Source organism: Lucilia sericata, unplaced genomic scaffold (genome assembly GCF_015586225.1).
Source record: "Lucilia sericata isolate MDLA Ls3-8-SP2 unplaced genomic scaffold, ASM1558622v1 Contig000015F_arrow, whole genome shotgun sequence".
NCBI classification, from domain to species: Eukaryota; Metazoa; Arthropoda; class Insecta; order Diptera; family Calliphoridae; genus Lucilia; species Lucilia sericata.
The window spans coordinates 605,141-630,537 of record NW_023994054.1 but is presented as its reverse complement, the minus strand read 5'-3'; the positions used below and the strand labels follow the sequence as shown (position 1 = coordinate 630,537).

Here is a 25,397-nt window from a genome sequence, read left to right as displayed (position 1 = left end):
GATATGTTTTAATGAGAATTCCCAAATATTGCAAAATTTGAGCTTTACGCCTTATGTTTATATATATATAACTTCAGGGACATATTTTATATTATCATACATACAGACATAATATTCCGTAAATATTTGATTTAAAATGTATAATAGTAAAGAATTAGGACATATCTTCTAAAATATTACAAAAAAAAATAGTTTTTAGCGAAATTCGCAGAATTCAAATCGCAAGTACAGCTAAACTATAAGAGGTATTGACCTAATTTTGTCACTGTTTTATTTATAATCTATTGACCATAAATCCCCCTTTGATAATTAAAAAACAGGTTCACGATATCTTTTAAGGACAAAAACTTATATTCAAGTAAATATAGATATATTTTATGCAATAAAATAGTTTTATTAGAATATCTTCCAAAATTGGTTAAATTTTTTTTCACATTTCCTAATCTGAGATCTGGGGAAATTTTAATAACATTTGCATTTTTCAACCTATTATTGTGTTTTACATCTTTTGGAGACAGAATCTGTTGTAACTCTGTTTGACTTAAAGTAACATGAATTATGTATCTATATATATAAAAATTAATGTGTGTTTATTTGTTTGTGGGTTTGTTTGTTTGAAGTCTATAGACGGCTAAACGGCTGGACCGATTTTCTTGAAATTTTAACAGTACTTTCCTGTATATCTGGAAGAAACTATAGGCTACTTTTTATTTTAAAATTTCAAGTAGGCGAGGTGCCACGCTTACTTATTAAATAACTATTAATAGTCATATATCTTGGAAACTGGTACAATTAGAGCTCTTAAATTTTGCACGGACAACTTTAACATCAATAAGAATATTTTTGGATAAAATGGGCGGAATGACTATGGTGGAAATGACATATTAAGAAAATATTAAATCAGTATATCTCGGAAAATGTAACAGTTAGAGCCCTCAAATTTGGTCGGAGCCACATAAGTCTCAATATGATTAGTTAGGATAAAAAGCGGGCGGACTAGCAGCAGTGGCGTGGCACCTCCCATATTAATTAAATACACAAATTCGTTTATCTTGGAAACTATTAAAGTTAAAAGCACCTCCCATATGAATTAAATACAACAAAATATTTGATCTAAGAAACTAATAGAACTAGATTCCTAAAATTTTTCAAAAAGGACTTTAATATTCATCTGAACATTTTGGGGAAAAAAAGCGGACTTTCATCAGGGAGTGGCTTGGGACCCCCATATGAATTATATAGAAACATTTTTATATCTGAGATACTGTAGAAGCTGAATCTTCAAATTTTACATGAAGAACTTTGACATTCATGTGAACATTTAGAGAAAAATTGGCCGACTTTCAAGGGGGGGATTGGCCCCTCCCATATGAATTAAATTCGGAAAAATTGGCGAACTTGCAATAATTTGAGTGGCATCTCCCATGTGTAAGTGAGTTTTTTTGCTTTTAGGTTAGTAAAGAACACTGGGTATAGGTAGTATAATATAAATTTTGAAGTACAATATAAGCTTTGTTTTGAGGTACTAAGCGTGTTTCTATTATTTACCGTTCTGGAATTAAAGCTTCATACGTTAGCTTTTTGGCGAAAAATTTGAATTTTTCTAAATTTTGAGCGACGAGCGGCGCATGTTAACGTATTTTAATAGAGCTCAAATTTCAGCTATCTCAATATCTGGAAAGGGGAATCATTTTGTGGGGTTAAGAGGAACAAGTTTCCAACATCGACTTTTTGCGGTCATTCTAGTGTACATACATAAGGCGGCTATCGCTATACATACATATATTTATAAGAATTCGAAATATATAAAAATCTTTAATGGCGTTGGAAAATTATTATTGTGGAAATTACAATGTTTAAAAATGTTTATTAATTAAAAATCTCCTTATTTTATAATTTGTTTCTCATTTGGAAAAAATTTTTTTATACTTGCCAATCAATTATATCAGAAACTTTGCACAAATCTTTATTGAGAATTTACGTGTAATTTTATTTAATTACAAACTAAAGTAGTACAACCAACGATAGTAAGAAAATATTCATAATTATCGCTAATTAAAGTATTATATGGTGTACTAATTCCGAAAACCATATCACCCATCAATTTTCAACATTTTCATCATTTAGATGTCGTGACAATATTCTTGTTGTCCAAATATTCGGCGTATTTGAAGTTTTTTATTGCCTATTTAAAGCGTTTCCCAGCAAATTATCAATCTGTAAAATTATCAGCATACCTTAAGGCAATAATATTTTAATGCATTATTTAAATACGAGTATGTGCAGTGATTTCAAATGTTAACAATTACATTCACCATTTATGGGGAATGTATGTAGTAACCCAGCAAAATAAAACGAAGTACTTCCAAAAGAATAACATTTAACACCACTTAAAAAAAAAGAGCATTAAAATTACTTCATGTGAATGACTTCAGAAGTAGTGAAATCCCTCCTATGACTAGCCTGTGTTTATCATCAAAATCATCACTTCTTCAGGTCTCTTTCAGTACATACTTCCATGGAGTAAATTCTACTTCTTTTTCGCTTATTCTCATATCATTAAATGTGTTTAACATATACATACATAAGTGTACATATACATACATATGTACATTAGAGTGATTCAAACTTGTATGAAGGAAAAACAATTTTGTCTGACAGGCCCCTCTAGAATTGTTCTATGGGTTGTAAAACTATGTCATACAAAAATTTAGGCTGATTGGATAACGTTAACAAGTTTTTTTTTTTGCTGGGAATTGTTCTAATATCATTAAATGTGTTTAACATATACATACATAAGTGTAGATATACATACATATGTACATTAGAGTGATTCAAACTTGTATAAAGGAAAACAAATTTTGTCTGAAAGGCCGTCCCCCCTCTAGAATTGTTCTATGGGTTGTAAAACTATGTCATACAAAAATTTAGGCTGATTGGATAACGTTAACAGGTGCCGCAACGGCTCTGAAGTTTCCAAGTGCATTTACAAGGGAAAAATATCGATTTTTTTCAGTTTTTGCTCAAATTTGACCATTTAGTAATAAATTTTGAATTTTATTGTAAAGGAATCGTAATGTGACCAGAGTAAGCATTTTGGATAGATATAAAACACAAAAATTGCTTGAAAACTTTAAAAGTTATAGCAAATTCTCCAGGCCATTAAAATTCAAAAAAGCATGAGGAATGCGTTGAAAAGATATTTGTATTAAAATAAAAGAAGATAGAGGCTATAGTTTTATCTGAGATACCGTACGTCTTACCTTAGAATGAACAATAGTCTATATATGTAGATCTTGATCGGCTGCCATGCCCCCTTTTCTAAGATTATATAAGATCTTTATTCCCTTTTATTTATAAAACAATTAAACAGGCCACAGTTGAAAAATTTTTTTACATAATTTATAATTTTTACTAATCCCAATATTATTTAATGTGCTGATTCTGAAAATGTCAATAAAATAGTCCTATCAACCAGCAATTTACGCGTATGTAAATTAATGTTGTTGCTATTAAACAGACAATAAAATTAGAAATCTGCAAAATTGTAAAAAATAGTGTGAACACAAAGAGTTCACACTATTTTTTCTTAAATGTGTTTTATATCTACATTCTATATTTTCATATTCAAAAACCTATATATTTTACAAAAATTACCTTAAAATCAACATATTTTTTTATAGTTTTCTCATTTTTAATAAAATTGTTCTTACTACTTTGGACACAAAACCAGCAAAGTATTTAAAATCCCATAATTGCTTTCGAGATATCGTCCATAATGATACCAATTTGTTTAATTATACCCTACATCACTTTAGTGGGGAGGGTATATTGGATTTGTGCTGATGTTTGTAACGCTCAATAATATTGGTCCTATATCTACCTTAAAGTATACCAATCGGCTTAGTATCATTTTCTGAGTCGATTTAGTTATGTCCGTCCGTCCATGTAAACCTTGTAATCAAACTACTACAGGTCGCAATTTTGAAGATAATTCAATGAAATTTGGCACATGACTTTCTATGATAGCGGAGACGAAAATGGTTAACATCGGTCCATTATTTCACCTAGCCCCCATACAACTGAACCCGCCGAATAGGGCTCTTAAGTTCATAATTATGTTTAATATACTCGTATCTAGACTAAAAGCTGCTAACTGTGAATATAGTCCCTCGATAATTTTTTTGGGAATATCATTCGAATACTCATTATTATAATCAAATACATTTCCAACTTTAAAATTGTAAATTTATTCAAATATAACAGTTCCTTTATAATTTAATTCAATTTAGTAATACCTTAAAGTATGTTATATAATGTAACACCTAGTAATGCCATAAAGTATACAATGAAGTATAACTCCTAACACAGTGTTACTTATAGTATGAGAATGTTACATATAAAATAGCGTGTATGTTACTGAAATATGTATGGAAATCAAGATCTGAAATGAAAGAAAGACTGAAAGAAAGAAAGACTGAAAGAAAGAAAGAAAGAAAGAAAGAAAGAAAGAAAGAGAAAAAGATATAAAGGAAAAACAAATTTCTACGGAGTTTTTTTCAATACAAAATTTCCTGTATTTTGCACAGACATAGAAAAATCGATTCAAAATGTTGTAAAGAACAAGAATATATCCCTCCGGAAAGACCCGAGTCATATTAGATTCAAGATTGTCAACTTAGCGTGAGCTGTATCAATCGACATTTTTCCCAAAGTAATAACTATCTGCTATAGTCGAACCGTTGTCATTTCGAAATGTTATTAATTGTCAGTAGGGGCTCCCATTCGGTCTGGGTTCCTGGGCTCGTACCTTATAATACAACATACACATACGTATCTAAGTAATTACTAGTAATTATATTTGGTGTACTTTTTGTCGATTTAGCGGTATCTCTGAATGTTTAATAAAATCAATTTTCTGAAGAACCTAGATATCCTCCAGAGTAATTTAATAATTTTTTCAGACATAATTTTAAGAAGTTAGCTAATTCGGTCCATAAATAATGGAGAAAGGAGACGGAATTCTTATCATTTCTACGCTATTTGTTTACCATGATTCTTCCAGAATTTTAAATAAATATCGTTTGTTATTTCTATATGTATAGATAATATAGTAAATTTTTATACCCACCATCAAAAACGATGGGGATATATTGATTTTGTCATTCCGTTTGTAACACAACGAAATATTGGTTATAGACCCACAAAAGTATATATATTTGGGGTCCTTATTAAATTTTAAGACGATCTAGCCATGTCCGTCTGTCTGTTGAAAGCACGTTAGAGTCCGAAGGTTAAAATTTTCCACAAATATAAGGTTTGTTTGGTATTGAAAATGGACAATATCGGTCCATGTTTTCGGATAGCCTCATATAAGTGGACCGGCGAAAAAACAGCTTTAAGGAGCATATATGTTTTAAAACTACGAGTATACCGATGAACTTCGACATTAATAAGTTTCATATGAGCCAAAATCTTCCTATTAAATTTTATGAGGATCGGTTCATAATTGACCCTACCCCCCATATAAGGTCCCCTTCAGAAAATGTCTTTAACGCTTGTTACAGGCTTAAAATACGATGAAATTTGCGATGAAATTTGACACACATAAGTTTCATGTGAGCCGAAATCTCTCTACCAAATTTTATGTGAATCGGTTCATAATTGACCTTACCTACCATATAAGGACCCCTTCAGAAAATTACTTAAATGCTCTGGCTTAAAAATACCAGCATGGCGATGCAATTTGACATTAATAAGTTTTGTATGAGTCAAAATGTCCCTACCAAATTTTATGATCAGTAATTGACCATATCCCCCATATAAGGTCCCCTTCAGAAAATTACTATAATGCTCATTAATGGCTTAAAAAAACGAATGTAGCGATGAAATTCGACTCAAGTAAGTTCCTTACGAGCCAAAATCTCTTAACGAACCGAAATCTTTGTTTCTTCAATAGAATTCAATGAAGACTAAAATTTTATGTAAAAAACTAATAATCTTAAATAATGGTCCACTTTCTTTTCGTACACACTGTAAATGCAAACTTTTACTCTATTACACAAACACTAACGCTAATAAAACATAGTTACGTGTTGAAATGCGTTAATTTCACACAGATACACATGGTTAGAAATATTTATTTATAATACCAGGGAGAAATTAAAATATAATGAATCGTGAAATGATTCCAATTAGGACGTGCGTGGATGTGTGAATATTGTCATTGACTCATAAAGTCAATACGTCAAACGTAAATTGATATTTTATTGGACCATGTCAATAGATTAATCGTTTTGTGGTCGTTAACTAAATATTGCTAAGGCTTTAAGGGTGAAAATCTTAATTAAGTAATTATACCTAAATATAAAGGTAGAGAAATTTGATGTTTTTTAGTATATTTTATTGAAAAAGAGAAAAATGTATAAATTGTATGTTTATTAATTTGTTTTATACTCATTAACCTCAAATTAAGTGAATATTTTGTTTATTAATTAGTGAGGTATATACTTCCCTATATAAAATCTGTATACATAAAATATCGGTGGTAATATTCAAATGTATTACCATAGATATTTTATGTATACCGATATTAAGGGATATTTTTTTCAAAACATCAGATAATTGACATAAAAACTGTATTATTACTAATTTTAAAAATAAATTTGACAGTTACCAGCTGCCAACGAATGATCACCGAAATGCAATTTAATATCACATCTATATTTAAACGGATTATTTTAGCTTGTCAGCTAGTTCTATGTGGGATATTGTTCTAATATTTTTTATTAAATTTTTTGCTGATGCCAAATTTCCAGTTTGTAATTTTTTATTAAAAACATCTTGTTATTTTTTTTTAATAAATATCAAATTTTTATTCTTTTGCTTTCTTTTTTTCATGTTTTTTTTGGGTTTTTTACAATAAATAAATTATTAAAATTACAAAAATAAATAAATTAAACTCAACTAAGTGTAAACAAAAGTTGCATATAAAAACTTCACATTTTTATAAATAAAAATTATAAAAATATATTCTTTGGAATTGACCCGGCCTAAATATATGAGTTCTGAAGTCAACAAAGTGAAATGGAAAAGGATCAACTAATAAATTGGAAAAGAAACAACTAGAAGGTGGTAATTTAAATTTCCGCTTCTATAAATTTCATTCCAATTTAAAATCAATCATTTGCCAGAAATGAATGAACATGAACGGAAAAAACAATGACCTAGAGATGTCATCTGTTGTTGAACCTTTTTTCCATAATTTAAAATTTGTTCTTTTTGGCCAGTTACTCGTATACTTAAACTTGTTAGAGGTTGTCGTTGTTGTTTTAAGAAGCTTTTACATATTCTTTTGTTCTTGTTTTGTTTTCCTTGTTATGTATAACGGAGTAGGAAAGGGGAAAGTAGGGAGGTAAGGTAGGGGGCTTTATGTTGTTTTTTTTGGTATGTTACTAAAACTTAATTGTAAGCACTGTAGGCCAAGTTTTGGGCGGAGGGATTTGATTCGAATTGTTCTACGCTGGCAATAGAACTGACAGAACGTCCATCCCATGGACCATGGGAGGTGATGTGGGCAGAGTGATGGTGTTCAGCGGCAATCTAAAAATATAAACATTGACTCAGTAAAAGTGGTAAATGCAATGCAAACGTTTAACTAAAAGGAAAGGTTTAGGTGATGAATATAGAGCAGGAGTGAAGAATTAAATGAGCGTCAAAACATTTTGGAAGAGTAAATAAATTGATGTAGATTTTCAGACTGATGATTAAAGGTGGGGGTAGGGATTTAGCAGGCAAATCTTACCCTTGATTTATGTATGCTTTAGTCTTTGGTATGTTTATAATAACGTTTAAAATTACAATCTCTCACTTATGTTTTAACGCCATTTCTCCACTTTAGCTCTCTTCGCTTTATTTATCACCCTTCTAACATCCAAATATTGCCTAAAAATAGACATAGTTTTTTGTTTGTTTAATTGTTGTACAACTTACCTTCTTGCACAATTGGAAAATGGCCAAACCAACCGAAACAATGAAAGAGAAGAAACCCAAACCCAAAGCGTTCAAAGCCTTAATCTTCAAGATACCAATAGCCATGGGGATGATGGTGATAGCCTTCAACAAGATCAAGACCATAATGGGCATGGCCATTTTACGCAAACGATGTTTCTTGCCTTTAAAATGAATTGAAATGATATGATATGATAAACAATTGATGGGAAATGCGACAAACGAGAACAGAAATACAAGTTATTAGTTATTATTAGTGTTAGTTCATTATAGGACAAAGTCTAGCATGCAACACACCCTTCTTGAAGATGTTTCCCTTCTTACCCTTGCCTTCGACGACACCCTCACCCGCAAATTTGACATTAAGACTTAATTCATCGTTTTTCAAATTACGGGATGAGACAGTGACTTTGGCATCAGCCATAGGCAAGTCCATGGTAACGTCATGACCTTGGATATAGTTTTCAATAGCATCAAAGAAGTCACCACTGCTGGATCTACCTTCAACCGATGTAGGAGCTTGATAACCATTTGATTTAACCTCAACATTGGAGATCTGAAGATCATAAATGATATTAAAATTATTTTCAAACTATTTAAAATTTATCTCAGCTTTCACTCACCTTGAAATCTTCTTTAGTCATAACGGTATCCAAAAATCTCATAGCTCTTACTTTCACGCAGGCCATGCTGTCACTGCCACTTTCACATTTGGCATTTTCTTCATCGATCATGCTCTCCATGTTGATGGCATGACAGATGGTGGAGAAGCCCAATAGGGCAATGAGGACTAAGTGTTTGGAGGAAACCATTGTGTGTATTAAATCCCTTCGTTTCACTACTTTTCTCTACTCTGTCTCTGTTAATTTTGCTCCAAGACCCGTGCTTGTGGTCTGTATGAATTAACAATTGCAAATAATAATTAAATTTCTATTGTTCACGTTTTTTATACTAAGCATTAACCAAAAAACTATAGTATACAATATACAAAAAAGTTTTTTGAAAAAAAAATCAATCGATTTCAATAACAACAAATTACACTAAAATACAACATTGTCAATGGTGGATGAGTACTTAAGCGCAGAGGTAGTGTGTGGCCGGCCAATTGAAATGACAGACATAACCCTGTATAAAATCATGCAACAACAGCAACAATAGCAGCAATTACAACAATAATGATTACACCTGCAATATCTGCCTTTTTCAAATAACTAACTCACTCACACGATCGTTCGTTTGCTCGCTACGGCTACTCTATTTGCCAGCCATTGTCCATCGTTGGTATTTCTTTTGAGAAATTGTCTCAAAAAAGAGAGTCAGCCAATTGTTATTGGTTTTTAAGCCTTTTTTTTTAATGACCAAAGTACCTAAAAATGTAAAAAAAAATATTTAAATTCATTCATGTTTTTCTTTTGTTTGTCTTATTTAAGTCGTTTGAGCAGTTGCCTCTTTTAGTTTTGTTTTTGTCATCCTATTTAGATTTTTCTCACGTTTCATTATTATTGATGTGTACAAAATGTTATTTTGAACAAATTAACCGGTAGCTATATTAAAAAAAAATAAAGTTTTACTTTTGTTACGAATATGGTATAATACTTAATAGTTAATTATTGATAATATTTTTTTATAGATTCATTAATGTGGAAAAGACAAATAAGGAAATATCTTTTAGCTGGTGAAATAGCAGACAAATATGTTTTACAAAAGGGAGAGAAGCATTTGAGATTCGATATAAATAATAACAGCTTTAGCTTTTGATTAGATTAAGAAGTTTATTTTGTAAATCCCCTATAATGTAACAGCTATGCAGGTATATCTTCAATCTCCAGTGTCTTTGTTTCTCTAGCATATTTCGTTGTAGTTTTAAAAAGACTTTCGATTCTAGAGAAATTATATAATCAGAAAATTAGACCTGTAAGTAAGGCTCTAACAAATCTTTCAAAGTGTGCAATTGGTCCTGTAGTTAACAAAATCTATAAATTTAAAAAATATAAAAATAAAGCGTTACATATGCTCTAAAAACTCGAAATATGCTATTAAAATCAAATCATTCAAAAATTTGATCTTAAGGTAAATATATGACTCCATATGTAGCACCATAAAAATATTTGCATATTTTGCACACCCTGATGAGAAGAATGGAGAAGAATCTAAATCAACCTAGCAAAAACTACCATAACCATGTTAGGAGTTTAAATGATAACTTTTACTTAGCATTTTAAGTCAAAACGTTAACACTGGAACGTCATTGGAGGCAAGTACTTACCACAAACGCTTACAAGTAATTAAAAAATTCAGTGAATGTTAATCGTATAAAAAACGTATACATTTAGAATGTAATTATATAACACATTATTAATAAGACGTGTCAGACGTGTGTGTGTCTGTCCAATGGGCTACATTTTTAAAAATTAAATTATGTTTGTCTGTTAAAGCAGGCTAGTGGCCCCACAGAATTTACTTACTTAATACCTGGCGAAATTCGTCATAAAAAAGTTCCATCCATAACCCAGTGGATATTAAATATCCTATTCCGAATATATTTCTGACGTCTACATTAATTTGGAATAATAATAATATTCAGCACATATCAAATATATGAGAAGACCTTCTGAAATGCATATTAATTTCGCGGGTCATAAGATGATATAAGATTCAGCATATCCGAATATTGTTTTCTTTCGAATCGAAATAGGGAGTAACGCAGGTGTCTGCTTTCTTAGAAATTTACCATATGTACTACAGAGCTGACTTGGATCTTCGGGATACGATTGCGTCATTTAAGCTTACAAAATAGTTGTTAGCTTCATTATGACAGGATGATACCAAATTAGGAATACAATCTGGTGAGATTAACGTTTCATCGACTCGCTATGACGTATAATATAAGAGTACCTGGAGAATTCAATCCGACGAGATATATGGTTTCACTCAAGTTAGATAACAAAGAATAACTACCCAGCAAAAAAGTGAGGAAAAATATGAAGAATTGTCACTAAAACAACATACTGGAAGTACTTCCAATTTCCTCATTATTATCTATAGGTTTATATTTAAAGGAATTCTTGGAATGTATATGCGAATAATGTGTAATCGCATTTTTAGAAGTGAGATGTCGCTTATAAATTATGACTTTCATTATTTTTGTTGCATATGGTTTCATTAGTCGACTAAATACAAATAATTGGCTAATACTAAGGAATGCGCTAGATACATTTTTCTGACACAAATTCGGGGTTTTGAGACAAATTTACGAATAAATAAGTTTTCGAAATGTATTTGCACTTTGTTTGAAGTCGAGGTGCCACGCCCACATATACAATCCATAAATTTTTCTTGGTAAATTTTTACATTCTGTCATTAGTCATTTTTATTTTCATTAAGGCATTTTGGCCATTTAAAAATTCAGCGATAAACCATCTAAATTTAATAAATTTATTGACTTTATGCAATTCTAAGATGACTGAGCTTGGTTTTTTAAAGCACAGAGTCAAATACAAAGCCCAAAAGTGGAATAAATTTTTCAGAAGAAAACTATTTTAATAACTTTCATTGAGAAAATAAGCTCGACTTGTAATCCCTCATATTTCTGAAAAATAAATCAACTGGGAAAATTCAAAAAACATAAAATCGTAAATAACTTCATATTTAGCCGAAAATAGTGTGAAAATAATCTCGATTTATGATCACTCATATTTCTTACCAAAGAGCATAACTCCAATTTGTCTGTTTTTCATGTAAAATTTGAAGATTCTGGCTTTGGTGGTTTCTCAGATATACGAATTTTTATATTAAATTCATATGGGGGCTCTAAGGCCAACAGATAAAAGTCCGCCCTTTTCTCTCCAAAATGTTCAGATGAATAATAAAATTGTTTGTGCAAAATTTGAAGAATTTAGTTCTATTAGTTTCCCAGATGGGAGATGCCGCTTCCCTCTTTAATAGTCAGCCAATTTATTAACCAAAATCAGGCCCTCTGCTGCTAGTCCGCCTATTTTTTGTGTTAAATAATCATATTAACACTAAATATTTTCTTAATATGGGCGTGTCTCCTCGCCTATAGCATATTGCTGACATACAGGAATACTCTGTCAAAATTTCAAATTTCGGTTCAGCCGTTTCGAAGTTTATAAACTTCAAATATACAAACACACATTCATTTTTATATACATAATTTATATAGATTAGATAGGTAATGTTTTAATCGTCACCTTGTACGGTTAATTAAGTTAGAATATAATCCCAGCAAAAACTTAGTAATGGCTTTCTGTTGTAACCACTTACCTATTAACCTACGCTTTTCAAATTCATTTGTATTTTTCTCCGTGAAGGGTTAAAAGTTGATTTTTGATACGATTTACATTGACTAATTTTTCTAATTACTTGTAAGCGATTGCGGTAAGTACTTGACTCCAATGACATCACCGTATTAAAATAATGACTTGACTTAAAGTGATTGATTAACAAATGTTTATTTTATAAACGGTTTATAAATCATATTTTGAATGGAAATTTTGTTTTATAAACCTTTTATAAAATAAAATATTATTTATGAATATGGCGACTATTGTATAAACAAATTTTAAGCATTTTAACATCATCAGGAAAAAAGTATTTCGCGGTATTACTCTGGGTTAACACGATTAATAGCCTCCTAAGGACCCTAACCAAGAAAGGACCTGTCTGCTATACAGACAATGTCGTAATACTTTTAAAGGGAAATAATCCAAATTACTTATGTAGAAGAGCTGAAGAGGCTCTGAATACGGCCTTGAGCCGAGAGGCCTCAATGTTAACTCGGCAAAAACGGAAATCTGACTTTTCACAAGAAAGACAAAAATTTCTACGTATACTGAACCTTGCTTCCTGGGCAAGAAGATACCAGTGACAGACAAAGTTAAGTACTTAGGTGTAATCCTCGAGGATCAACAAGGCACATCGGTGCTGGGCGATATGTAGGAGAACTATAGGCATGAAATGCCTACTATGACAAATTGGCCAATTCTAGCTTATATTTTAACTATCTGGTAGACTGCTTAAGACAAAAAGCGGAATATCAAACTACTACAGGCTATAAGTGGTGCCATTTGTACTACTTCAATCAAGACTCTGGAAACGTTGCCGAATGGCTCTTTACTTTAGGCGAACTGACCAAAAGCGGTTATAGGACACATCATCAATGTATACTGAACATATTGGAAGGTTATACACAATCATCGGGCGTGCCTGATCATATACCAGACACAGAATATGTTGGAAACTTTGAAACGCTGATCCCAGATAGAATGTCTTGGTCAAGCGGAATATTAAAGCAAATACCAGTAGGAATCCGTTGTTACACTCATGGCTCTAAATTGGGGGACAAAGTTGGGCTGTGGTTCTATATTGAATACCAAGAAACAGAAATATACCACCGTTTACCAAATCTTAACACAAGTTTCCAGACAGAAGTACGAGCAATAACGGAATGCGTAAATTGCATTAGAATAAATATGGCGCCCACAGCGCTTAATATATTTACCGACAGCAATATCAGGAGATAGAATTAAATCTAAGACCGTTTTGGATTGTAAGAAAGCTTTAACTGAATACTCTCCCAGAGGTAAGGTTTACACCAGCCCACTCGGGAGTAGTCGGCAACGAAAGGGCGAATGTAATAGCTTTAAAGGGAAGGGAGCTCGAGGCAGTTAACTCGACGCAACAAAAGATGAACTAAAAACAAGTAAGAAAGTATAGTCGGGCGTGGCCGACCATATGATACCCTACACCAGTTATGAATATTAAATGTGATTTATTTTTCATAATAAAGCATTTATCTTCAATATTCCCTTGTTCCGATACATTTAAGCAATTTATGGATGAAAAACTAATTTTCTGAAAGAGGCTTTATATGGGGGCTAGGGGCAAATATGGACCAAGCCCGATAAAATTTTGTGAATATATATTTATATTTACATAATATTTTATTGTGCTGAATTTCATCGCGATATTTGTGTTTATAAGTTAATTTGGGACATTCAAGTAATTTTCTGAAGGGGACTTTGTATGGGAGCTAGGGTCAAATGGGGCCCGATCTTTATGAAATTTGGCAGGGTTATCAAGACTTCTATAAAACTTAGTTGTGCCGTATTTTATCGATATATCTGTATATTTAACATAATTATGAGCTCAGAAGCCCTTTTTGGGCGGTTCTGTTGTATGGGGGCTAGGTGAAATAATGGACCGATTTTAACCATTTTCAATAGGCTTCGTCCCTGGGTCAAATAAAATGTGTGTGCCAAATTTCATCCAATTATATTGAAAATTGCAACCTGTAGCTTGCGCACAAGGTTTACATGGACAGCCAGCCAGCCAGCCAGACGGACGGACATAGCTTAATCGACTCAGAAAACGATTCTAAGCCGATTGGTATACTTTAAGGTGGGTCTAGGACGAATATTTTTATATGTTACAAACATCAGCACAAATCCAATATACCCTCCCCACTAAAGTGGTGTAGGGTATAAAAATATGGGTGAGAAATTCCCATAAGGCTTCTTGGAAAAATGGAACAGTGGGTAGAAGTTAAATCCAAGTATCTTGGAAGTGATGTTATTCCGGAAATGACATTCCCGACTAACACTGATTGGTTGGTTCTTAGGAATTACGTTCAGGAAACTGAGTTTCTGAACACTGAAAAATAATTCATTTTTTTTTCATGATAAGGAACGCACAACAGGCCCGATAGTGGGCTAGGTGTATTTCTTCGGATTTGATGTAGTATACATCCTCCTATCAACCTAACACCATACTTTATAATTAAAGTTTTAACTGGGTTGTTTTGAAAAATCGATTGATGATCTCGTTTTTAAAATTCAATAGTATGTTTAAACTTTACACCATCAATATGACCAATATGATTGCAACAGGATGTCCATAAGTTTATAACTATAATAAATATTATTCATGCTACATTTGCAATCATATTGATTGAACACAAATAAATTTTCAACACCTATTATTTTAATTTAATACATTTATTCAATATGAATAATTTGTATTAAACTGCAATAATCCCTAAATAATTACGGAAAATTTCATAATTATGATAATATTTATATATAAGTAGATTTATATATAAAAATACATACATATGTATGTACATATGTGAAATTATTGTAAATAGGGATATTAAATAAATACATATGTTACGTATATAAATATGTAAACAATTTTACATATTATTTTCGCATAAGTAATTTATTTGTAATAACTTACATAATTCTGAACATTATTAAAAGTTATAAGCACATTATGCAATTTATAAAAAATAAAATATTTTTAAAAATTCATAAGTACAAGTAGTGCAATATTGTTATATGACATTTTATAAAAACAAACAAATAACAACAAAGTATTATTACAAAATTTTGCGTTTCTTTTAATGTCAATATGGATGGTCAGTTATTGATAAAAACTCAATCACGTTTATACGCACATTTAAGCCAAAAATAAACATACTACTACTAACTAACCACCCCACCAACGATTCCTACAATTGCACTGCAAAAGAAAGTAACATTAACGCGCTACACAAAAGCATAACGAAAGTTTTGAAAATTCAAATTCAGACAACGCAAAAATATCATAGTGTAATCCAATTGTTTGTATTGTATTTTACAACGTGCGCCAAACAGTAACGAGTAACAAACGAATTTAAATTTTGGTTTTCAATAAAATATTCACCTAAAATTATGAATTTTTAAAGTTAATTTTAGATATATTTTTTTTTATTTCTTTACCAATCATTTATGTTGAACAATGTTCGTTTGAAGAAGAAATTTCACCAATTGCTTAAGTTGTTGATTTGAATTGTATCTTTTTTCACGTTAAATTTTCATTAAAAATTCCATGTGCATTTTGTTTGTGTTTGGGTTTTAAAATAATAATGCGCTCCCTCGTTTGGCAGCCCTTTTGTTTTTTTTATGTAATCCGAATAGCCGAATTAGTTTTAAATTAAAAATAGTAAAATACTGGGCTAATTCTTAAATTTGTATATATCATTTTTTATATTATAAGGAATATTACTCAGCAAAACATGGTAATGAATTAGACTTCAACAACTTACTTTTGAATAACTACTACATACCGTCTGCATTATTTAGAAGGGGTCTAGTAATGACTTACAAATAATACATTATGTAAGTACTTATTTTTTGTTTTCGAACTTTGTTTGTAACACAAAAGAAGAAAATATATTTTTTTTTTTTTTTGTGAAAATTATCCAATAGGGTCCATTTTTTTCTCAGAAACAAATTTCAAATACTTTTAAGGGCTAATTTTGTTTTTCGCTTTTTTAATACTGGACTATATATATGGGCAATTTCGTGTCAAGTGACCCAACTAAAAAAATCGATTTGGATGAAATTGGATCGTAGGCCAGACACAAATGTTCAGCTCTATCGGTCAAGAACTGCCGGAGTTAGAGGGGGTCAAAGTTGGACATTTTGGTCAAATGAGTGTAACTTTTAACCTATTGGTCAAAGGAGTTTAGATAGCTATTTCTTCACTGTTTACAAAAAAATTGTATTTATTTTTTTTATTCGTTTTTTTTTTTTTAAATGGGCCTTTTTTTGGCTCAAAAGAAAGCTCATACATTTAAGAGCTTCATAGTTGCTTATGCGAATGGAAGGGGTATCTAGTCAAAAAATAATTTTTTAACTCAAGAATAAGATTATTTTTCAATATTAGGCACTTCAATTGCCCCTACTTTTTTCAAAATGGACGTGTTTGTTGTTTTTTTGCTCAAAAGAAAGCTTAGACCATTTCTTTTGAGAGCTTTGTAGTCACTTAGTGGGATGCTGTAAATCTTAAAATTTATTTGAGGCTGTAATAATGAATCAAAGTTCAGTAGAACGAAACCTCATTTGTTAAAATTAGATAACACGTTCCAAAGTTATTCAGTCTTCAACATTTATAATTTTTCACAAAAATACCCGACATGCCCATGTTTAGACACCAATAAATTATGAACCGGATAAGTTATGGATCCAATTTATACGTTCTATAAACCACATTTATGTGTAAAATCTATGCTTATATATTGTTATAACTAAATCCAAATTGACACCAAAATGTTTATAATTTTTCAATAACATCCGTTGTCAAAGTATGCATGGATAGTTGTAAAATCAACAACAAAAATATAAAAAATACACGACGATATGAAATCAACAAAAAATGTGTTACCAAAGTGACAACACTATGTTGTCAAACAGAATGTTGCATTACAGAAATGACAACGATTCGTTGTCGAAATCACAACGTTACATTGTCGAAATGACACAAAGCGTAATCGAAATGACAAACATAGATATCTCTAGATGTTTTATGAATAATTTTGGACAGCAAGATCAATAACGCTCTTTACCTTATCTACTTCATTTCTAATTAAAAAATGTAACAATTCATCTATATAAAACTAACATAAAATTTTAATACCGTACATTCGGGTAGTTGTGCTTCAAATGAAATTTGTAATTTCTATCACTTAAGCTCCCTCTTTCTTATCTCACACCCTGTGGCATTTTCTAACATCCCTTGAATATTTAATTTCAAGGTGCGTAAATTTTAAATACGATTTTTATTTCTAGATAAAATAGTATGTATGTAAGTTTGTACAAGTATTTGCAGTTTAATTATATTTAATTGTGTTTTTGCAGACATGCATTATCATGTTGAGCTGAATACAATATGAAAAAATGTAAATATAGAAAATAAAATGAAAATTGTTGCACGCACCATGTGGAGATGGATGTCTTGTACACAGAAAGAAGAAGAAAATTAAAAATTATATACATTGATTAATAGGCAATCATCTTAGAACACCAATTAATGTATAAAATGTCAAATTTTGATTTATTTAAAAAATTAATTGGTTTTTCATAGTAAATATTGAAATTTTAGAATTTACGAGAATTTTTGAACTTATCTTATGCTGCTCTCATCAGTCCTTCCCTTTTGTTTTATAAGGGGCCATATATTTACCTTTAAAATTTAATGTTTGGCACTTCTTGTTTTTATTTCATTACTAATGATTTCAAATGCCAACTATGAACTGTATGAGTGACACCTTATTTGGCTCGGTTTTATAATTGTTTGGTTTTTTTTTTTGTTGAAAACTTTCACTTAAAGTGATTTTTCATTATTATGAATTGAAAACTTTGTATTAAGTTAAAACTTTGTTTCTAGTTATTTGTTTGCATGTATGTATTTTGTTATGGCTTCCGGTGATAATAGATTATTGATTTTGAAAAAAAGTGTTTTATGTTAACTATGAAAGAAAACAACTGGTCAAACTTATAAGGAAAGCATTACTCTTTATAAATTCTATAGTGCAACAATTGACGTTTTTGGACTAAAGTTAGTAATGCATATTTTAGCAAAAAATTTAAGTAATTGGGTTAATATACAAATAAAAAGAAAAAAAATTTTCCTTTACGTTGGTGTTGTCACTGAAATCATGCTTTCGATAGATCGTTTCTTTGTTGTCACTCTAATTTGTATTTAAGATAGAATTTTATGGATTTAACACTGTAAAGTTAAAATAGAAGTCAATTACAGTCATTGCATTGATTTCGTATTGCATATCGAAAACACTACAAAAAAAAAAAAAAAAAAAATCAAAGCACAATCTGCTAACAGAATTACTTTACTTTAACATATCGGAAAAAAAAAATAAAGAAAAGATTTAGGGAATTGTAAGATGTCAGAAATTATAAATTATCGAATAAGAAAGAATTATCCAGGAGAAACTTACATTGGAAAGTAAGGAGTTGAAAAGCTAATTAAACCTGATTTCACTACTTCTTCATTAGCATTTTAAGTCATTATTTTAACACGGTGATGTCATTGGATGCAAGTACTTCCACGCTCGCTTATAAATAGGGAGTTAAAAAAATACTTGCAATTTCTCTTACAAAGAAGTTGTTTAGTAAGTTGTTTTATTTTTTGATAATAAAAGAAGCCAGCTAGAATACGAAGCAGGGACTTCGGTTTGTTAGTCAAATGTTCTACTCACAGCACCACTGCTTAGCTATTTTATTGCGCGTCAAATAATGGTTTTCACATACAAATTTAATTTTGTTTTCTTTTTTGTAAAACGCAATTCTTAACACGCAAATTATAAGAAAGTCATTAGTATAGTGCTTCTAAGTAATTCAAGCGGTAAGTAGTAATCATTGAAAAGTAAATGGCTATGGAAGTACAACCCATTACCGAGTTTTTGCTGGGTAACGATTGTTACGATCGTTTTTACGTTTTTACTACGAAACTCTAATTCGATTTCGAAACACAGCAAATATAGAGGATCAAACATGACATGACATTTCTAGAAAGATCGGTAAATAAAATATGAAGATCTTAAAAGATCAGTAAAACAAATCTAAATATTTTAGGAAGAACTTAAATTTGTTTATAATTGAAATTCATTAGAAATATTAGTAAAAAAAAAATTGACGAACAACAAGACTCTAGAAAGATCTGTAAATAAAATATGAAGATCAGTAAATAAATTTTAGATACATATACATATATGTATATATATTATGGTGAACATGAATTAGTAATTTTCATGCAAATTCATAAAATACTTTTGTTTGAAAATTAAACGAAAAGTCAGAATATTTCAATTCTTTAATTTTTAAATCGGCCTCTCGAAAAAAAACTCTTTGGAACAAACATAATATTCACATTATTTTTATTCTTTAAATAACAAGTTTTTTTTTTTTTTTGTAATTATTCTTTTCAATTACAATTAAAATAAATAAATAAATATTTACAATAAATTAAATATCAATCATAATGATCGCATTTGTACAACTAAAATAAACAACACGTTGTCAATTCAATCCCATTGCAAAAGATTGAAATGGCATTTTATGTTCGCGTTCCTTTTAAACAAATCTTTGGAAATTTGCTCTGTTTTGTTTTTTTTTTTTTTGTTTTTGGTCAACTTAAGACTAAAATAATAAATAAGTTTTCGTATCAAACACAGAGTGAGGGTAATGGGGTAAGCGTCGTCGTTTTAGGTGTCGTTTAACGTCTGTTTTGACCAGCAAAAGCCATATCTTGAGCATCGCCATGATTCTCTTGCGAAGAAGAACGGGCCCAGCCATGAGGATCCCAAGCGGGAGCAGCATGTTCCAAATGTTCGATATGTTCAACATGATGAGGAATTTCCAAATGATGATCCAAGTGATGATCCAAATGATGATCGAGATGATGATCAACATGATGTTCGAAATGATGGGGAACAATATGTTCGATGTGGTGAGGAACAATGTGTTCAACATGATGAGGTACAATATGTTCGATATGTTCATGATGGGGATAGTGAACAACTTCGTAGTTAACAATCTATTGAAAAAGAACAAGAAAAATTTAGCTAAAGATCAATTTATCTTCCTCTAGCATCATATAAACCTACTTTAGGTTTGGCAATTTTGAAAACTACCAAAGCACCAGATAAAACCAAAGAGAGGAGACCCAAAGTCATGGCCTTCCAGGTTTTCAAAGCAATCAAGGCAAGAGCAAGTGGCACCAAAACAGCTGTCTTCAATTTAAGACCAATCAAGAAGGGTAAAACAGCTTTGCGCATAAAACCACGACCTAAAAACACAACACTTGTTATACAAATTTAACTTAAAGTTTAATTTTTCACTACACTTACCTTGTTCACGTTCAGCCAATGGTACAACAGCACCTTTAGTCAAGGCATTGTTCAACAAGAAATCGGGAACCATGGAACGAGCTTCAGCAGATTGGAAGTATTCGGGAGCCTTAATGCGTAAAGCATGTGTAGCCAAGAAGTTATCAATTTCATCGAACATTCTTTCTTGAACATCCATGGAACGTTGTTGAGTACCCTCGGCAATTTTACCAGTACGTACAATTGACAACTTATCAGTAATGGCAATTTCATCTTGTCTCAAAGCTTCGTTGAACCATCTCATAGCTTTGGGCTTCACACAGCTGGTGCTGAAATCCTTAAGACATGTATGGTACATATCAAAAGCTAAATCGGTTGCAGATTGTTGAGGAGCTTGGGCCAAAGCTCCAGTGGCTGCTAAAGCCACCACAAACAGAACAGCAAATCTATTCATCCTTCCTTTCTTTTAAAAATCCTCTTTTAATTAAAGTGTTAAATGCAGTTTATGTGATGGCGTATCTAGTTGTGTGTTGGTGTACCCTCGGACTGGCCAACTGAATATGTAAATATTTATTGTGGTAACTGTGGTTTTTATACGACCATTTCTTTATCAATAATAATTAAATTGTTTCTTTTGTTTTCGGTTTCTTTTCTATATGCTCACAATTGTTATTGTTGAGCTATTGTTTGAGTGCATGTGAGGGATTTGAAACAAATCGATTTTGATTTGTATTGTCAATTTGCCTTAACTGACTTTTCTTTCTTTGGCTGTTAAAATTTGGCTTGAATTTTCGTTCATATGTATTAATTCTCTCTCCCACTCTGATGTCCAGTAGTGTGTCTCTCTGTTTTGATTTTTGTTTAAAAATATTTTTGGTAGTTGTTTTTGTACCGTTATACAATAATTTCACTTGATCGTGTTTGGCTTAAGAATTACTTCATTCGCATGTTTGTGTTTCAAATTCATGTTGTACGTACAGCGAAATACATACTCTACAGAATTTTAAGTTAACCTAGGTACGAAATTTATTTATGATCAATTTAGGTTTGGTGAAGTAGGTATTTAAATATTTGTGTTTATTTGGTAAAAGAGAGTTTTGAAACTTTAAAAGAGTTGTAGTCGACTTTTTAGTGCTTTAATACTTGAAATGAGAAACGATCGTAAGTTTTCCCTAATACAAGAAGAAGGTTGCAAGCGAACCATATTGGACCAATTGAATCATATGAATATGGATACGATATGTAGTCGGCAGGACATTGTTCAGAGATATAGTTAGGACATTAGTGAGTAGGTCCTTGTCGATATATGTATGTATGTATCACAACCCTAAAATATGAGATTCACTAAAATACGGAATCTATTGAATGCAATGTCTGATATTTTATTGGGACCAGCATCCAAGGAATAGTAAGGTTGCATTGCATGAGTTGTTGAAACTAGGAAAATAATTTAAGGAGGATAATGATGTTTTATAGTAGCTATGCCCTACATTCTGACGATACAGCTGACGAATGTTGGAACTAGGAAAATAATTTAAGGGGGACATTGTTCAGAGATATAGTTAGGACATTAGTGAGTAGGTCCTTGTCGATATATGTATGTATGTATCACAACCCTAAAATATGAGATTCACTAAAATACGGAATCTATTGAATGCAATGTATGACATTTTTTTGGGACCAGCATCCAAGGAATAGTAAGGTTGCATTGCATGAGTTGTTGGAACTAGGAAAATAATTTAAGGAGGATAATGATGTTTTATAGTAGCTATGCCCTACATTCCGACGATACAGCTGACGAATGTTGGAACTAGGAAAATAATTTAAAGAGGATAATGATGTTTTATAGTAGCTATGCCCTACATTCTGACGATACAGCCGACGAATGAATTTTATCTAGAAGGTGTTTTTCAGTCCTATCAACCGCAAGTATGTGTGCTTTTGACGAAAAACGTGTATTGTGTAAATATTTAAGGGCATTTAGAACAAGTTTCCCAATCTTAGAGGAACACATATAGAACAAGCGAATAGAACAGCGAATCAATAGAGTTAGAAATAGGTTTCGGATTTCGTCTGGTCCTTGTTATTGGAGAGGTTCCTTCGGTCTATTCGTGGATTAATTCCTAACTTGCGGGAAGAGATTGTTGGTTAAAAGACTGATACACGGTAAAGTCTATAATTCGGGAAAGTTCGGTGTTGTTGCCGAGTCAATAGATACCCCACAGAGGAGTGACTGTGTGACTAAGCGATGGAAATGACGTGGTGGCAAGTATATATGATAAGGGATGGATGTAGTAGTATGTGGGCCTCACTCAACCGTATACCTAAAGATTTAAATGTGTCGGATGTTTTTCTCAATGATTGTGTTGGTTGAATGGTGACGGATGAAAAGTGTCCTATATCATTGAATATTCCGGGTACCAGACTATCACAGTGTGAGTAAGAATAAGTCCTTGGCTTATTTCGGTCTATCGATTACGTCTCTAGGTGATGTTGCCAAATCAACAGGGGCCATCTCATCTGTGTCGTTGTAAGCGAAAGTGATATTTTTGCATCTCGGAATTTAAGCAATGATAAGAGATTTGATAGCTTGAGCAATGTGCTTGTACATGGACCGGCAGAATCAGGTACAAAATTGCACAAAGTGGCGATGGGAAGTCTAATAAGCTCATCCCGTGGTTGTAAAAGTACCGTGGATGTAAACGAAAGTGATGTTTTTGCATCTCGGAAGTTAAGCAACGGGACAGCAATGGTAGGAGATTTTATAGCTTGATCAATGTGTTTGTACAAGGACCTTTAGAACCAGGGGCGATGGTAAGTCGTCTAATAAGCTCATCCTGTACCTTGAAATAAGGCAAATATGGCAGGTGACGTAAGTATTTAGTTTTCGGTCGGATATATGTAAGTGTCATCGTAATATATGCGGGTTCGCCACGGCATCGAAGAAATATTGGTGGCATAGTTACTGATATTCTTTCGAGCAAGCACGAATTTCTGGCGAATATCTCAGCTAAAATGTGATCTTTATCAACCGCGTCACTTTTAGAATGATTTGATTTTAGGAGCAGAAAAAGACTTAGCACGAAGGCGTTGCTCGTGTAGAACATTTTCACAACATAGCACTTTAATACATGTAGACCTCACTTTTTGAGTAGCGCATCAGTTTGGGGCATTATTTTTATTTCGTCAGACAGTTTCCTCTCTGAATCTTATTACAATTTTGAACTGATCTCAGTCAGCAAACGGAAAATGTGAAAAAAATGGTGCCAGTGATTTGCAAGAATATTCACTTCATACTTGTTAGAATAAGTCCAATAGGCTGCAAAATCTGCATATTTTATGTTAAATAAATGCCTCGATAAACTAAATATACTTATCATCTTATTACACATACCCTACATATACAATTTTTACTTCAAGGGTATTTATAATTTGAAGTTTAAATTGTTTCATAAAAATGTCTCTTTCTCTGGCAACTTATTTAATCCGTCATTCAAGCCAATATTTTCCTCTTTTGTCACGATCTCGCACATTTTCGTAAATTAAATATCTGGAATGTTGCAGCTTTTTTAACACATACTTTTTGTTGTATATTTCGTGGACATTGTCAAGTTCATTTAAAGACAGCGAAATTGTAATTTAAAAATTTGTCACTCAACTGTAATCATTGACTTCTGTTTGATATGAGTACAATTTAAAGCAAAGATTTTACAATTTTAATTTTACTAACAAAGTCTTTCTTAATTTTTAAATATTTATGTATGTACTTAATACTGCATTATTACGAACATCATTTAGAAAACTTCAGTTATGTTCATTATGAATGAAATTAACAATTTTAACAGAAAAATAATCTCTCAAAATATCTTCCATTTTTGTATTTGATGAATTTATAATTGCATTCTAACACATGGTTGTTACAATTAAGAAAATTGCAACTGAGTTTTACTGTACATTATAACATACAACCTATTTTCAATTCTCATTTATACATTTTGCGAAATTCATCTGGATTGCTAAAATTTTGTAGATTTGAGCAAGTTACGACGGATTTCATATTTGCATCCAATTAGAACTTTTGATCATGTTTCATCAGCCCACAAAATAAAACCAATTCCTAAGCACATTTGTATAAGTATTTTTGTATTCGAATGCTGGTATTCTTAACAAGTTAAATTGCTGTCTTGTATGTAGTGATAAAGTACAATGTGAAAATACCCTACTTTAAATAAAACTCTCTTTCATCACTTTTTGCCAGTTCAAGGTCAATTAACAACATTATAGGGGCGTGGTCAAAAGTAATTTATCAATCATTTATCTTTCCCTTACAAAATGTATGCCACAAATACCATAAATGATTATAATGAAAATGAAACTTTATTTATTTATTTATATATATTTGTTTTATTTTCCTTTTATGTGCTTATTTAGAAGTTCATTGATAAAGTATAATAGAAAATAAATCGAAATAGCAAACTAAAAATATGTTATGTGCGTAAAATGTCTATCAAACATTTGTTTGGCCAATATGTGTATTTATGAGAACATACTACATACCTCATTTTCCCAACATGGTTGTGTGCGTGTTCATTTGAACACACTACTCCTACCACTCACTGTCGCTTCTTAGATTTCCATACTCGTTGGAATACCAAACATGAATATGTAGATTTAGTTTATTGGTATTTTGTGGGCTCTT

At 31.4% G+C, this 25,397-nt stretch overlaps 3 protein-coding genes across 6 annotated transcripts in view; 1 reads left to right on the top strand and 2 right to left on the bottom strand.

The window, feature by feature from the left end:
- The window catches only part of LOC119605837 (phosphatidylethanolamine-binding protein homolog F40A3.3-like), a 37,309-nt gene extending 30,530 nt beyond the window's left edge, over positions 1 to 6,779 (top strand). Inside the window, exon 3 of the mRNA XM_037959163.1 lies at positions 6,673 to 6,779. Coding sequence (XP_037815091.1) covers positions 6,673 to 6,779 — 107 coding nt within the window. The remainder of the gene's footprint in view (positions 1 to 6,672) is intronic.
- A 108-nt stretch (positions 6,780 to 6,887) lies between these two features.
- LOC119605433 lies at positions 6,888 to 8,930 on the bottom strand. 4 transcript variants are annotated; one of them, XR_005231592.1, is made up of 5 exons: positions 8,634 to 8,924; positions 8,335 to 8,566; positions 7,993 to 8,174; positions 7,805 to 7,944; positions 6,888 to 7,602 (listed from the first exon to the last, which is right to left on the bottom strand). XR_005231592.1 is itself a non-coding variant. In XM_037958543.1 (4 exons), exons 1-4 carry the CDS (start codon positions 8,820 to 8,822, stop codon positions 7,462 to 7,464), a joined length of 771 nt encoding a protein of 256 aa, XP_037814471.1. In that variant the 5' UTR covers positions 8,823 to 8,930; the 3' UTR covers positions 7,316 to 7,461. The 4 variants fall into 4 exon arrangements, 2 of the variants coding, with proteins under 2 accessions (XP_037814471.1, XP_037814480.1); XR_005231591.1 differs by having other exon boundaries at positions 7,316 to 7,602; positions 8,308 to 8,566; positions 8,634 to 8,930; XM_037958543.1 differs by lacking the exon at positions 7,805 to 7,944 and having other exon boundaries at positions 7,316 to 7,602; positions 8,308 to 8,566; positions 8,634 to 8,930.
- A 10,804-nt stretch (positions 8,931 to 19,734) lies between these two features.
- LOC119605599 lies at positions 19,735 to 21,263 on the bottom strand. The gene is made up of 3 exons (XM_037958811.1): positions 20,720 to 21,263; positions 20,477 to 20,658; positions 19,735 to 20,406 (listed from the first exon to the last, which is right to left on the bottom strand). Exons 1-3 carry the CDS (start codon positions 21,150 to 21,152, stop codon positions 20,086 to 20,088), a joined length of 936 nt encoding a protein of 311 aa, XP_037814739.1. The 5' UTR covers positions 21,153 to 21,263; the 3' UTR covers positions 19,735 to 20,085.
- Positions 21,264 to 25,397: the final 4,134 nt, after the last annotated feature.